At 45.2% G+C, this 15,055-nt stretch overlaps 1 protein-coding gene across 3 annotated transcripts in view; it reads left to right on the forward strand.

Annotated features, from left to right (window-relative positions):
• Window positions 1–3,597: 3,597 nt before the first annotated feature.
• Window positions 3,598–15,055, forward strand: part of TSPAN2 (tetraspanin 2) — a 47,675-nt gene continuing 36,217 nt past the window's right edge. Inside the window, exons 1-2 of one of the 3 annotated variants that reach the window (XM_043500253.1) lie at window positions 3,598–4,196; window positions 14,618–14,720. In XM_043500253.1, coding sequence (XP_043356188.1) covers window positions 4,149–4,196; window positions 14,618–14,720 — 151 coding nt within the window. In that variant the 5' untranslated portion in view covers window positions 3,598–4,148. Of the gene's footprint in view, window positions 4,566–14,617; window positions 14,721–15,055 lie in introns of all 3 variants that reach the window. The other 2 variants (XM_043500252.1, XM_043500250.1) reach the window with 2 other exon arrangements.

Here is a 15,055-nt window from a genome sequence, read left to right on the forward strand (position 1 = left end):
TGGAGACCTATGTGCGGGCATTGGCGAGGGTGGTGGGGCCCACGGCCATTGTGGCGGCCTCCAAAATGTATGGCAAGGTCGTCTTCTTCTTAGCATCGGAGGCCGCTGCCCAGGAGGCGGTGGAGAAGGGCCTGGCGGTGGGGGGCGTGTTCGTCCCCTTAGAGCCGCTAGAGGACCTGGGCATCCGCCTGGTCCTGACCTCCGTCCCTCCCTTTCTCCCCAATGCCGCCCTGTTACCCGCCCTTTCTACCTTGGGGAAGCCCATCTCTGTCATCAGCCCTCTCCCGTTGGGCTGCAAAGACCCCGACTGCACTCCTGTCCCTGTTATTTTATTAGTTGTCCCCCGGAATTTTTTGGGTATCTAGGTCCTGTGGATCCCCCTTTTAGGCTGGGGGGGATCCTTTAGCAGTGGACGGGCTTCGCCCGCCCACTTCCCGGATCCCAATAAGACTGCTCTTCCATAGCCATCTGGCCTTGCCCCGTCACACTGTGCACATCACAAAACCATCAAACAATGCGGTGCATATGGCAGAAGGCCAGGACAGAAACAGCTGGAGGGCTGAGGCACTGGAAAAGTGGTGCAGGGTAGATTGGGTTCCAGAATTGAAATAACAAAAGGGGACTGCAGGCCAGCATCTACATGTGATGGCAAAGCTGTGGGGGGATACAAGGATTGGCGTAAAGGATTTATATGGAATGGGACACGTATCTTTTCTTTTTGCAGAAGGAGAGGAGATAAAAATGCAATATTTGTTCCAAAGAAAAATTCAAGAAAAACTCCAAAAGGAGCATTATCCTTCCGAAGTCATATGACAGCTGCAGGCTGAGCTGCAGGACCCTGCCTCCCACACAGACAGTAACACCAGCAATGCTTGCCTGATAGCTGTAGTAAAGTGTAAACTACAGAGGCTTTGATTTAAAGGCATTGATTCTTTAATCCAGGTCCTTCTCCTACATCACAGAGCTCGTCTTTAATGTACCATGCTTGCAATTTTTCAGTATTGTTCCATTAATTTTGCAGATATTACACAAAATAAATGAAGCTTTTATTCATACTTCAGATGCTATTTTATTAATCCTCTCACCCAACCCGTGCTTCAAGGAGAGAATCCAAGCCCCAGTGGGAAACTTCTGGGTAGGAAAGTGGACGCTGAGTTCTAAGCATCAACATTACAATCACCACACAAGACCATATGCAGCACACAGGGAGAACTGTGTTATTAGCTGGCAGCTGCCTTGATAGCTTTACACTTGATGCCTATTAAGGTAAACTGTAACTGACTTAGTTCATGGAAAGTTTTCAGCACAACCCTCTTTCACAATATTTTTTTAGAGAAACAAGTATTAGTCTTTCTGCTGTGCACAACTTAATTCTTTCATGAAGCTGAAACATGCAGCATTTATCACCAGAATGATTTTATATTTGTTTTAATTTATGCATCGCTTGAGCAGACAGAATCATCTTGTATAACGGAGTCTTTTTTATTATCTGAAAGTCTTCTGCTTCTCTACATCAGAACCTTAAAGGAAATTAATGATGAAGAGCTGAATTAAGGCAGCATTGATTCAGCAAATCACTTAAGCACATGCTTAATTTTGAGCACAAGTAGTCCCATAGCCTTCAATGGGGCTATTCACGTGCTCAACATTAAGCCCAAGCTGGAGTGCTTTGTTGGATCGGTCATAAGAAATGTTTAGGGTCAGACTCAATCAAAAAGAAGGAAAGTTGTGAGTAAGACTGAAGCTTCCTCCTTAATTGCCTTGTTTTTAATAGTGACAGAAACACTCCTGGACCAGCCCCACCATGAATCACTTCTTGGTCACTTATAGCAACAGCGGGAGATTATGTGGCTTTTTTGTTTTGTGTCACAAACTATATTGGATGTTTTTATGAGATTTTGTTTTAATTCTGTGTCTGCTTCATTGCTAATGAAACAGCAGATCCCTGATCAAATGTCTGCAGTCACAATTCAAATCAGAGAGAGGGTTTCCCTAGAAAGTTGCCAGGCTCTAAAGTAGCCAAAAATAAACCCTGAAAAATAGTAAAAACAAAAACCAAACCCCAGAATCCATCCCTATGTTGTCATGTCACAAAATAGGTTTATTGCATTCAGTACACACACAAGTAAACAGGCCCTTGTTTCCCCCTTTATCTCTCATTTGTACGTAAGTTCCATATCTCTCTGCCTTGAGAATCTACACTACATTAACCTTTCGAGGGATCTCAGCAGGGAGGCATCTCAGAAATGGAGGCACTAAATGCAAAAGCAAACTAGATAGGTGAAGTCTCCCTATAAATCTAGTTTATTACAACACGAAATGGAAAATAAACATTTGACACATTCAATATTTGGACAAAATGTTTAATATTAAGGGTCCTTTTCTCAAAAACGTCTGCCTCACCTTGTGACCTCTGGCAGAGGCCCACAAAGCAGTCTCAATCTCTGACATATTCCTTCTCAAAGCTCCTGTGGGTGAGGGAAGGGCTGCTGAAAAGCCTCTGTCAGAGCCACATGGAAGAGACTTGAACAATATGAACGTACACACACTGTAATCAGAGGAAAATCACACATGTACTACATTTAGAAAGGAATAAGCAATTGCACAAAACTACAAAAATGGGAAATGATTGCCTCGGAAGGAATACTGCAGAAAAGGATCTGGGAGTTACAGTGAATCATTACAAACAGCGTCAAGAATGTAATACTGCTCAAGAAAAGCACATGTCATTCTGGGATGTATTAGCAGGCGTGTAGTAAGCCAAGAAGAAGTAATTTTTCTACTCTACTCACTGATAAGGCCTCAACTAGAGTCCTGTGTCCAGTCTGTGCACCACACTTTGGGAAAGATGTGGACAAACTGGAGAAAGTCCAGAAGAGAGCAACAAAAATTATTAATGTTCTAGAAAATGTGACTCACAAGGAAAGATTGAAAAAAATTGGTTTAGTCTGGAGAAGGAGGGGGGGCACGATAACAGGCTTCATGTATATAAAGGGAAGGGTGATAAATTGTTCTTCTTACCCAGTGAGGACAAGGCAAGAAGTAATGGGTTTAAATTGCAGCAAGGGAGACTGAGGATAGACATTAGGAAAAATTTCCTGTCAGGGTAGTTAAACACTGGAACAAATTATTTAAGAAGATTGTGGAATCTCCATCACTGGAGGTTTTTAAGAATAGGTTAGACAAACACCTGTCAAGGATAGTCTAGATCAGAGGTTCTCAAACTAGGGGTGATCCAGAAGGTATTCTGGGAAGGCATAAGACGCTTTAGGGGAAAAAACCTTATTCTCTCCTTTTATCCACAGCAATGAGTAGCAAAGTGGATTCCTCTGGAGGTATCAGGTCCTCAGTTATCGCTGTGCATTTTCATGCAAATCCCAGAAAGCACAAATCTGAGCAGCTAGGATTAGGAAAGTATCTTTAACATTTTCCCCTTTAGAAATGTTCTGTTCTTGAGTTTCATGGAGTGAACTCCCCCAGCAACAAAGCACTACCACCATCCCCGCTCCAAGTGCGGGACACACTTCTCTGCGTGCCCTCTCTGCTATAAACAGAGCAGCGTATGTATCAAAAGCAAAACACCCTCCCTCCCTAATCACAATCTGGGGCGCCACACGCTGCTCCCCCGGATGTCAGACGGCATTAAGGACATGAACAAACTCCAGCAAGCTCCAAGAAACGTATGCCAGGGAGGTGCTGGAATCCTCCAGTGAAGGAGGGAGGGGCAGAAGCCCAGAGAGAACAGGAGAGAAGTAAGGGGGCTGCTCAGGGAGTCCCCGGGAGCGTTCCCCAGCTGCCCGCCCAGGGCAGGCCAGCGGCTGAGAGGAGGCAGGTGGGAACCTGGTGCCTTTTCTTTGCAATCCATCCCAACGGCTGCCGAGGAGCCCTGCCCCGGGCAGCCCAGGGCGCCTGTCCCGTGCTTGGCCCCGGCTGCGACCGCGCACCGGCAGGGGGGAGTCGCTGCAAAGCCCTAAACAGCCCCAGCGCCGCTGCCGGCAGCACGGCACCAGGGGCGGGGTCTGCTCCTGCCCGCCCCCGCCGGGCCATGCCCCATCCTCTCCCTGCACCTGCCTTCCCCCGCGCCCCGGGAGCTGCGGGCGAGTCGGGGCGCGGAGCCGGAGCCCGCCACGGGCCGCCTGCGGGGCGGGATGCGCTGCATCAAGTTCCTGCTCTTCGCCTTCAACTTCGTCTTCTGGGTCAGTGGGGCCGGGGCCGGCCGGGGCGGGGCGCCCAGGAGCCGCGCTGCGGGCAAGGGGCTGCTGCGCGCCCCCCTGATGGCCACAGAAGGTTGGGACGGGGGAGCTGGGGGACCGGGGTCTCTGGGGCGGGAGCTGGGAGGATTCTGCAGGGCTCGCTTGTCATGCTGCTGTGCCACCCTCACCCTGCGGGCAGGACTGGCACCCACATCTGCTTCTCACAATCCCCCTGACCCGCGGAACCCCTTTCCGAGCTGCTCCCCACCCCCCAACACCCACTTCTCCAGGGACACCTACAAGCCATCAGCCAGGCGGGGAGGGGAGCATTGGGGGGCGCTCTCTGGAGCCTGCTGGATCGCTGACCTCCAGGTAGTTAATCAGAATGAAAAGGAAATGTACATTTGACTGTGATATTTTCTACTTGGTTTGGGGGATCCCTTTCCTGCACCCTTCACATGTTTTTCTCTTTGGGGCTTGTGAGGTCTTCAGGCCAACAGCTGTTTCTGTCAGTGCGGCATGTCAGTGCGATGCAAATAATAAGTAAGTGTGCACACCGCCCCAGTCCCCCGGAGAGACGCCGCAGCTCAGCGCCCCCTGAGACACATTTCAGCCTGGCCTTGCCTTACCCTGGATTTTGGTTTGGTGCTTGCAAAGGAGATCAGACTAGATGATCATAAAGATCCCTTCTGACCTTAATATCTATGAACCTTAATAATATCTATGAATTTTGCAGGCACAAATAATTATGGGTGCTGTTTACATCACTTAGACACAACCAGGTATTTAGGCATCTACTGATCAGGAGGAAATCTTGCCCATTCTATTTAAAGCATGTAGCTGCAAAGTAATAATATTTGTAGGTATGTTCATTGGGGGTGCTAAAAATATTGTATTTTAGAATGCAGTCGTCCTTCATAGAAACAACCCTTAATTTCAGCATCCCCACAATCACAGTGCTGAGGGAATAGTCACCAAGCCCTAGGTGCAGTTTTGGGTGCACAGGTTGACTAATAGGCTTGCATAGTGTCTTTGGCAGTTTGGCTTAAGCTTCTCAAACTCTGCTCTTGATCTTGTAAACATTCTGTTCTGTGATGCTCATTAGCAAGAATATTTGCTTCAGGAGTGATGTTAATCGCTGAACTCCAAAAAAATGCCAAATTAATTTCTGATACTCTTCGCTTTTGACATAAAACACACACACTCTTCTCCCCCAGTTCTACATACCTACCAGTGTTACTAGCAGCTAGAACAAAATAGCTAGTGATCTGTAGTGAAAGAGTATATGTGGGGTTTTGCCCAACCATACAGCAATAGAAATAAAGAACTTCATCTATACATATTGGTTTAACAAAAATCATAGCTGTTTATTCCTTGGCATTGTTCTGGAAATTGGTATTTTCCCAGTACTGTGCTGGTATCTTGGCTTGGGCAGTGCTGATAATCATGAATCAAAAGGGAAGCAAAACCATCCATTGTTGGAAACCATGGCTCTAAATATGGAAATATTTCAACAATTATGTAAAATTGCTTATTTGGATGTTTTGTCCAGTGTAGTTCTCATGTGGAGCTTTATTAAGCCTCCATGTTAGAATGTGAGAGCGTGGACCTTCGGTCTTCCAGCGGACACGTCTTGTCTTGGTGATGTGGTAATAGGAGATGCTCTTGTTTTACACTTAACCAACCCAGGAAAGAAGGATAAGTATCTCACCCAGTTGCAACAGTCACAGGATATGTTTGTTTCAGCACTGTGACGTTGCTCTAACATTGTGGGAAGCAAACTTCTGGGCAGTGCACATATACATCAAAAGAAAGCTATATTATTTATGTATTACTTCAGATTTAACTTTTAAAACATGCCTATCCAGTGCTCTGGGCTTCTTCTTTTTTGTTGTTGTTGTTGTTTTGTTTTTTATAAATCTTAGGAAATGCCTCATCACGGAACAAAAAATTCTTGATACAAAGAGAGGCAAAACTCAGCTGAGATAGCATCTTTCTTTAAAAATATAAAATTGACATAGTTAACTTTCAGATTTCAGAGTAGCAGCCGTGTTAGTCTGTATTCGCAAAAAGAAAAGGAGTACTTGTGGCACCTTGGAGACTAACAAATTTATTTGAGCATAAGCTTTCGTGAGCTACAGCTCACTTCATCGGATGCATCCGATGAAGTGAGCTGTAGCTCACGAAAGCTTATGCTCAAATAAATTTGTTAGTCTCTAAGGTGCCACAAGTACTCCTTAACTTTCAGAGGTGCCCAGTTCCCCACCAATCAAACAGTAAATCTACAAGCCAAGACATCGCACACATTCCAGCACCAAGCTCTTGTGACCTGAGCCTATGAACCTGTCATCTGCTGCTTTTACAAGTTCACCGTATGAGACAAATGCTTTCCATCACAGTGTGGTCAGTTCATTGAACAGCATCCTGATATGGTGATGAAACATCATTACGTTGCCGCACCATACTGATATGGGATGATGTTGCACCAACCCTCAAAACTTGAGGGCCCCTAATGGCCACTGGAAGGAAAGCGAAGCACAGTCTCTGTTCTAAGGGCCTGCTCAAAATTAGGAGGCCCAGCTATGAGCAGGCTCCTTCAGTATACAGATATGTGTACACACCGACCATTTTTGATCACTAGGGGTGACTAGACATTCAGGGAGCTATCTACATGCACACACACAAACACGTTCCGTGTATTATCAATGAGAGTAACTGGGTTTCCCACATATACATTCCATTTCATATAGGTAATTTTTAGTGCCCTCATTACCATAGTATATGAGTGCCTTCCAGTAATGCATTAGATGGTGAGACTAGTATTTGTCATCTGCGCTCCATTTCATCTCCCCATCACACAGCACAAAGAATAAATAATAATAATGTGTGTCAGGGCAGCGCCCAGGAGCCCCTGGCGTAGACCTGGACCCCATTGACCTAGGCGCTGTACAAACACAGAACAAAAAAAAGGTCCCTGCCCCAAGGAGCTTACTGTCTAAGTAAAAGACAAGAGACAACAGGTGGATACAGACAGATGCGAATAAAAGGAAACAATGCGACAGTATTGATCAGTGTGACAGGCAGTGGTCTCAGCACATCTGCACAAGAGCGACCTGATGCTCTTCAGATGCACACCCAGTTCACACCATATGTTGCCAGTTGAGTTTTGGTCATAAGAACATAACAGTGGCCATACTGGGTCAGACCAAAGGTCCATGCAGCCCAGTATCCTGTCTACCAACAGTAGCCAATGCCAGGTGCCCCAGAGGGAGTGAACCTAACAGGTAATGATCTAGTGACCTCTCTCCTGCCATCCATCTCCACCCTCTGACAAACAGAGGCTAGGGACACCATTCCTTACCGATCCTGGCTAATAGCCATTAATGGACTTAACCTCCATGAATTTATCCAGTTCTCTTTTAAACCCTGTTTTAGTCCTAGCCTTCACAACCTCCTCAGGCAAAGAATTCCACAGGTTGACTGTGCGCTGAGTGAAGAACTTCCTTTTATTTGTTTTAAACCTGCTGCCCATTAATTTCATTTGGTGGCCCCTAGTTCTTATATTATGGGAACAAGTAAATAACTTTTCCTTATTCACTTTCTCCACACCACTCTATATACCTCTATCATATCCCCCCTTAGTCTCCTCTTTTCCAAGCTGAAAAGTCCTACCCTCTTTAATCTCTCTTCATATGGGACCCGTTCCAAACCCCTAATCATTTTAGTTGCCCTTTTCTGAACCTTTTCTAATGCCAATATATCTTTTTTGAGATGAGGGGACCAATCTGTATGCAGTATTCAAGATGTGGGCGTACCATGGATTTATATAAGGGCAATAAGATGTTCTCCATCTTATTCTCTATCCCTTTTTTAATGATTCCTAACATCCCGTTTGTTTTTTTGACTGCCGCTGCACACTGCGTGGACGTCTTCAGAGAACTATCCACGATGACTCCAAGATCTTTCTGATAGTAATCAAAACATCAGATGGCTCATCTAAAGTTATAGAAGATAAACATGTTTCCTTAGCGTGTACTTTAAACGTCACTGGCTTTTTAAGCCCTTTATTCAGTGGCTTGTAAGTTTCTAGCAAAATTATCTTTTGGGCTGAATTTTCCCATTTTTCTTTTCAGTGGTGCTTTAAAAATTATTATGCAAGTATTTTGGATTGGAGTGAGGGGGATTTCTGCTCTTTAAAAATAAATCTTACTCATGACTTTCTCTGCCTGAATAACTCAAAGCCAGTTTGGATAAAAGTTGCCATCTGTCATCCTGTGCACCCACATGGCGCAGATGCAGATGTTCTAGAGATGCAATAGATACATAGATTAGATAGAGGTGTGGGTTTGCTATGTCTGCAAAAAAACAAAAATAGTTTCCAAGATGAAGAAGTTACAAACAGGTGAAAACTGCATCCCTCACATACGAGTGTGTGGTATGTCATCTGCCTACCAGAAAAGGCAGGGTAGTTTTCCGCTTTCAGTCAAACACTGCAAGACACTTAAAGTACCCCAAAGTACTGCCAATCTTACTAATAAAATTCTGCTCCCCCTGTATTAATAAGACCTGCTGTTTAGGAACAGATTGTTGTCAGTCACTGGAGTGGTCTTTTCAGACTGGGTACGTGCAGGGTTCTCGAGAGTCTTTGCGTACACCAAATGTGGCAAGAGTCCCCCTGTCTTTAAGTTGGCAGTGTAAGGAGCATGGTTATGTTTGGAGTCTTTGTGGATGTCATTGCTCTAGAGTGGAGTGGAGTGGGACTTCGAAGCAAATATGCAGTGTAACAATGCATGTTAGGGCTTGCTGTTAGTGCAGCTTCCAAGGCTGAGGTTTTAATTGCACAGAAGTCAGGAAATACAAGGTACTTTAGCCGCAAGGGGGCTTAGTTATTGTTGCTGTGGGAACCGTCACTTTGAATCCCTGCCTTTAGTGTGTTTAATGTCTTATCCTTATTGCACCAGCCTAGTTTTTGCTTTTAATATAATTTTCTTAGCAGGAGTTTGTGCAGGGTGCCAGTGCACAATTTAAGACACGGTGAAGTATCTATCGTAGTTTTAACAACAGAGCCAGTTCTCATGATGTCTAGTTGAATATGAGCGAAAGGAAATTCTGTAATAATATAGGGATAGTCTTAGGCTAAAAGGCCCTTTCCCAGGCCACTCCTTCACATTTTTATTCTCTTTGATCTCTCAGCTGGAATCACACCTGTTGCTCATTGCCCCAGTGTCCAATAGTCCAGGGGCACACCTCTCACTCACTCCCCAGGTCCTACCCAGCTTGGGGGCTGCACCTCTCACCTATCCCAGACACATCCTGACCTGTAGGCTGTGCAGGGAGCCAGTAGCCCATTTTCTTTCTCTGTGCTTTCTCGTTGGAGTTGCTACTTGAGCAGAAGGAGGTTATAATGTTGGTTAGCGCTATGATTGCTTTGATATTTACAAACACAAGCTGGCTTAGATTTTCTACCGCTGGAAAGCAGGGAGAGGACTCAAAGTCTGCTAACCAACACCATGTCTTGACAACTCCTGACAGCCTCCGGAGATGTTTGCTATACACACAGGTCCTCAGCTCCCATAATTGCAGAACAATACAGCAAGGTTTAATGGTATTGTTATTAGGGATATAAATACCGTTTAAGAAGTTAATCGTTTAAATGATTAAAAATATTTTGTTTAAACGGTTAACCAATCAACGCGCCAGCGGCTGGGGCTGATCCGGCTGGCATGTCTGGGGCAGCTCCAGGCGGCACTGCTGGGGCAGCTCCAGGTGGTGCTGCTTGGGCTGGCGCGGGGCTGCTGGGGCCAGCCAGCCGGCTCAGAGTTTAACGATTAAGGCATGTTAACCAGTAAGACTAATGTTAACATTTTATATCCCTAGTTGTTATCAACAGTGTAGTTACAGCTCTTTGCCAGATATCCAAACTCTCAGGGAGAGCTGCTCTGGATAAAATTGCCTGGGGTAATATTTATCTTCCAGTTTGATTTGTGATAATATAAAAGGATTTCTTTGCCATCAGCAATTTCTGTCTGTTGTAGGCAGGTGATTTCCTAGAATTATACCATTAGCATGACCTGCATGTTGTAAAAGTGTTCAGTACTACAGGGCAGGGCTCTCACTTTTTCCATAGTATGGGCCCCATCGTAATAGGTTGTCTTTCAGACACTTCTCTTCCCATTCAGGTTCAAGTACCATTCTCTGGCAGATACAGCCATTGAGTACCTAGAAAAGTGATTTTAGGAAGCCTTTGTATATTTGTAGCTTTTAGTGTAAGAAGTACACTGTAAAAAAAAAAGTTACTCACAGAGGCTGCTCCAGCTTTGCATTTCATCTCCCCTCACATCCACGCTGTTTCTTAGCTGGAAACAAGGAGGAAAACCAGCACCAGGTCACCAGGCAGCTCTTTGTGGACCCAAGTTTGGGAACTTCAGACACAGGACACTTCAATTGCACTTTAAATAATTTAACCAAAGTTACATTCTCAGGAGAAAGTATGTGATACTGTAACACTGACCCTATATAAAACCCATTCACAGCTCCCTGTCTCTGTACACTGGGAGAGAGGATGTTAAATAGGACACAATTCTCTACCTTCTCTCCTACTGCTAACTCTCCAAGTCTGCAGAGCTTTCTTGTGACTGAAGTTCTATCCAGTATGAAACATCACATTGTCAGTACAGAAAATATTTGATCTCATTCAAACAGCCTTCTGCCTGTTTAGCAGTTCCGTGGGGCTTGCCCAGAGCTACCTCCATCAGTATCTAGTAGAAAATGTATTCTGAATCCAAAGTATTTTATATACTTGTAATTTTCCCCATGAACTAATGTTGCAAATAACCCCTCCTAGGTTATTCTGACAGAAGGGCTATAACCTGTTAGTCAGCTGATTGGTATGTATCCTTGTACCTTCTCCTCTGGTACTGCTTAAAAGCCTTCTGGAAACACAGACTTGCTCTGATCGCTGCTTTGTATCCTGAGCAGGGAGATTCAGACTAAATATGGTGCAGACTACGGAACCCAAGCTTGTTAAACAACTAAAGGATACTAAAGGCATCTTCTTTCATGGTATCACTTTTGGGGGCAGTCTTGCTATCACTTTATTTATGTCTCTCACCTAACAGTCCCCCTTCTGTAAGGTTTCCCATAAAGGAAGGAAAGAAGAAATCTGTTGTGACTGATGGAGCCGCACTGGCAACTAAATGATACAGCTTTGGGTAGCAGGCACACTTAAAGGGAATATTTGTTTTTGCCTATAGTAGCTCTCCTATTGAAATTGCTTATCAGTTAAGAGCCTTTACAGTCGCACTCAGTGAAAGACATGCAACCCAGTCTGACTGGATGCATGTTTCCTAGGCAAGTCTGGCGTCCCTTCAGCCCGCTGTGGGTAATTTAGGAAAAGTTGATTCCACAGAGACATTTCTACCATGTATGCCATTTGCAGTTTCATACTCTGCAGTTTTCCTGAAGTGTGATTAACTACTGAAAGTCTAGCGGGCCCAATTCATGGCATAAATGACACAGAAAACACACGTTTCCAGGGCAGTACATTAGCATCTTAATAGAATTATTAAAAAAGACACAAATACTTTTTAAATAGCTTTTCACTCTTTCCCCTTTCTTTTCCATACCCTGTCAGAAGCTGCAAAATAGACCTTCTACCTTACAGTTTCAGCCTTTTCTTTTAGGCAAATATAGGTGGGGTATTTTCCCTTTTACCTTGTAGGTTTTAAATAAGGTAAAATTGAACACAGCTCCTTTTTTGTTTAAGTGTCACAGTTCCAATGTATACAGTGCCAATGTGCACAGTGCACTGGGAGTTCTGTTACTCAGCTGCAGCTGTGAATCCAATGGAACCAGTACAAAGCTTTGTCTTATGTGATTTCATGAAATAATGGCTATTGTGTCTTGTTTAATATATTGAGAAAGCAGATTGGCTGGGAAGTTGCTTTACATGTACACAATTCTGACACTATCAGTCAGAAAACTTGGCTGAACCTAGAAGGGCACATGTAGCCCAAGTAAACCTGATTTTCCCAATAACTCCTACTGGTGACCCTAATAATCCTAAGGCTAGCCCATGAGTCGGGCTCAGGAGTCTCTAGCAGTATGATCAGGGCACTTGGGGACGCTTGGCTTGTGTACAATGATGAAGTTCACTCCAGTCCATTTACCTAGGGAAGGCTATGTCTCTGTGTAGGTAGAGTTAAGCCAGGCCTCAGAGTCAGTCCAACAGTTTGCCTTCTTGTCCTGTTGCTCACTTTCAGACCATCCTCTCAAGTGCTGCTTCCAGTCTATGCTGAATTCACTTGCACCAGTATTGAATAGATGCACAGTAGGGTGAGAGAGACCCATCTTTGGCATCTACTGTCAGTCAGATGCCAAAGATGTGATGAAGCAGTGGGCTCCCCCACTCTCCTCCAGATTGGGCAGCGGCTGCAGATTTTGGCTCTGGACTGGGTCAACAGTGTTTGTTCTGTTCTGTGTTGGCGTCATCTTTATCTAAATTAGCTTTGTGAGCTGAAATCTGTTGGTATTGGCCCTGAGCTCTGGTTTGCAGGGTCATTCTGAAGCCTAATGTCCTCACATTGGTGGAGCCCTGGCAGAATTGCACTTAACAGCCAGGCTGATGTCTAATGTTTTAATGGTCCTCTTTGAAGCATCTGGATTTGATCCACGCTGATGTGACAGGTTCAGCCAGATAACAGAGAAGGTATTTTTTCCCTTATCTACCATAGGAGTGTCCTTTGCGGAGCACCAGGAAATCGGCCATTTCTGCTTTGAGAGTGCACCTAAATGCTCTGCACTCAATTCCTATTGGGGAGCATTGGGTCTGATCCTGGAAAGTGCTGAACGCTTCAACCCAATAACATTAGTGGGAGCTGGGGGACTCCTCAGCTCCCAGAAGAGGCTTAGCACTTTGCAGAACTGGGCCCATCATCTAAACATTTCTCCTGAGCTGACATCCCATTGCACTGGGTTTGTATTTGTATCAAATGGGATTCTTCTTGATGTTTGAAAAAACTGATACCTTCTTTGCTAGACACGCGTATGGTCAGAGTGTCCCTCATTGGGACACTGCCCCTAACTCCCTGCTGGGGCTCTGGGTTCAGTAGTGAAGATTGTCCTGTAGTAAAATGCCATTATTACTCCCTGCAGCACTAGGGTTATCCTTGGTGGCGTCCCCTCCAAGGGCTGATCAGGCCTAGCCCTACTTAACTTCAGCACATTCCCCCCAGTGAAGTAGGATCCTTTTTCAGAATCTTTTTTGCCTGGTTTGAACGTGCCCCTAATCAGAATCTGGCTTGTCTTGTGTGGACAGTGCCATTTGGCACTTGCAAAAAGAAAAGGAGTACTTGTGGCACCTTAGAGACTAACAAATTTATTAGAGCATTAAGGTGCCACAAGTACTCCTTTTCTTTTTGCGAATACAGACTAACAAGGCTGCTACTCTGAAATTTGGCACTTGGAGATCCTGAAACAGAGAGACTGTCGTTTATAACCGAGGTGGGGGAGGAGTGTGTGCCCTGGCCTCATCTTCCTCAGAGTTTCAGAGCAGCCACAGGCCGGGCCCATTGCATCTGTGCTCCTCCTGACCATGCAGCAGGGCCAGTGACACACTGGCAGGGGACTCGCCCGGCTCTAATGTCTGTTTATTCAGCTTCACAACAGCCACAAGATTTTGGTTGAAAAACAGTCAGTGAAGTTATTCCTCTCCCAGTAGCTCTGTCTGTGCCAAGCCAGCGTGGGCCGGCACCACCATCTCAGCTCCTGGGCATGCACCAATTCCATAGACCTCAGACTTATGTTCTGGGCTTTAGAGTAGGCTTGGTTGGCCTGCCTTCAAATTACCCCAGTTGGGTATCTGTGGTGGTAAGGAGCGGAATGGGGAGTGGCTGTGGGAATGAAGAGAGAAGAGGAAAAAGAGCTTTTCTCATCAGGGAACTTTCCATTCGGTGTTTGTATACCACCAGGATACACCCAAGTCAGTAACAGCACATTGAGCGAATTCTCCAAATTCTGCCTGTTTGACTTGTGGGAACTAGCTGTGGCAGCCTGAGCACTGGCTCTCTTCCCCTATGCCTCTGTTTGGGCCCTATCATTTTCTGTGGCACTCAGAACCTACAAGGCTGTTTGGGGCCATTTTGATGAATGTATGAGGTTGGTTCTTTGTAATGTTTGAAAGTCATTAATGGGTTAAAAAGCACCGTGGTGTTAAAGAGCCAGAAGAGAGGATAAGGCAAGTTGTTCTGTAGCAGAAATTCATTGGTATCCAATACTGGGAGGGGCCTGCTGAGTTCTGTGACTTTGTAATCCTGTGGTTTTGGAGTTTTTGGGAAGCACAAGGAGTCACCCGTTGTAGCTCTTCGGATGCTCCAGCTCTTTCCAGCCCTTTGCAGTTGTTATTAACTGGTCTGTTTGCTTTCCAGCTGGCAGGGTTGGCTGTCATTGCCTTTGGACTATGGCTGCGATTTGGTGGGGTCCTAGGAGACTTAACTTCAGAGGAAAAATCCCCAGAATACTTCTACATGGGTAAGTTAAGGCACTTAGACTTTGGCTGTATCTCCAACTTCAGTTTCACCAGCAGGTACGATACCAAACACTACTCTACACTACACATACAAAAATGATGCTTAAAAGGTCTGACAGGTGAATGGCACTAACCTTGTCTCCTGCCCTTCCCATGCCACATTAAGTGACAGCCTCTCTCAATTCTCTCCTTGGCAACAACTTTTGCAGACCTGAATTAATTCCTAAATATGAGTTCATAGTTGAATTTTTCCGTAATGCTGATGCTTATGAAACAGAAACTGGGAAGGATTGTGCACTCATTCAGGTCTGCCTACCACAGCACCCTTTGAGGCCTT

This window comes from Dermochelys coriacea, chromosome 21 (assembly GCF_009764565.3).
Source record: "Dermochelys coriacea isolate rDerCor1 chromosome 21, rDerCor1.pri.v4, whole genome shotgun sequence".
Classification (NCBI taxonomy): domain Eukaryota; kingdom Metazoa; phylum Chordata; order Testudines; family Dermochelyidae; genus Dermochelys; species Dermochelys coriacea.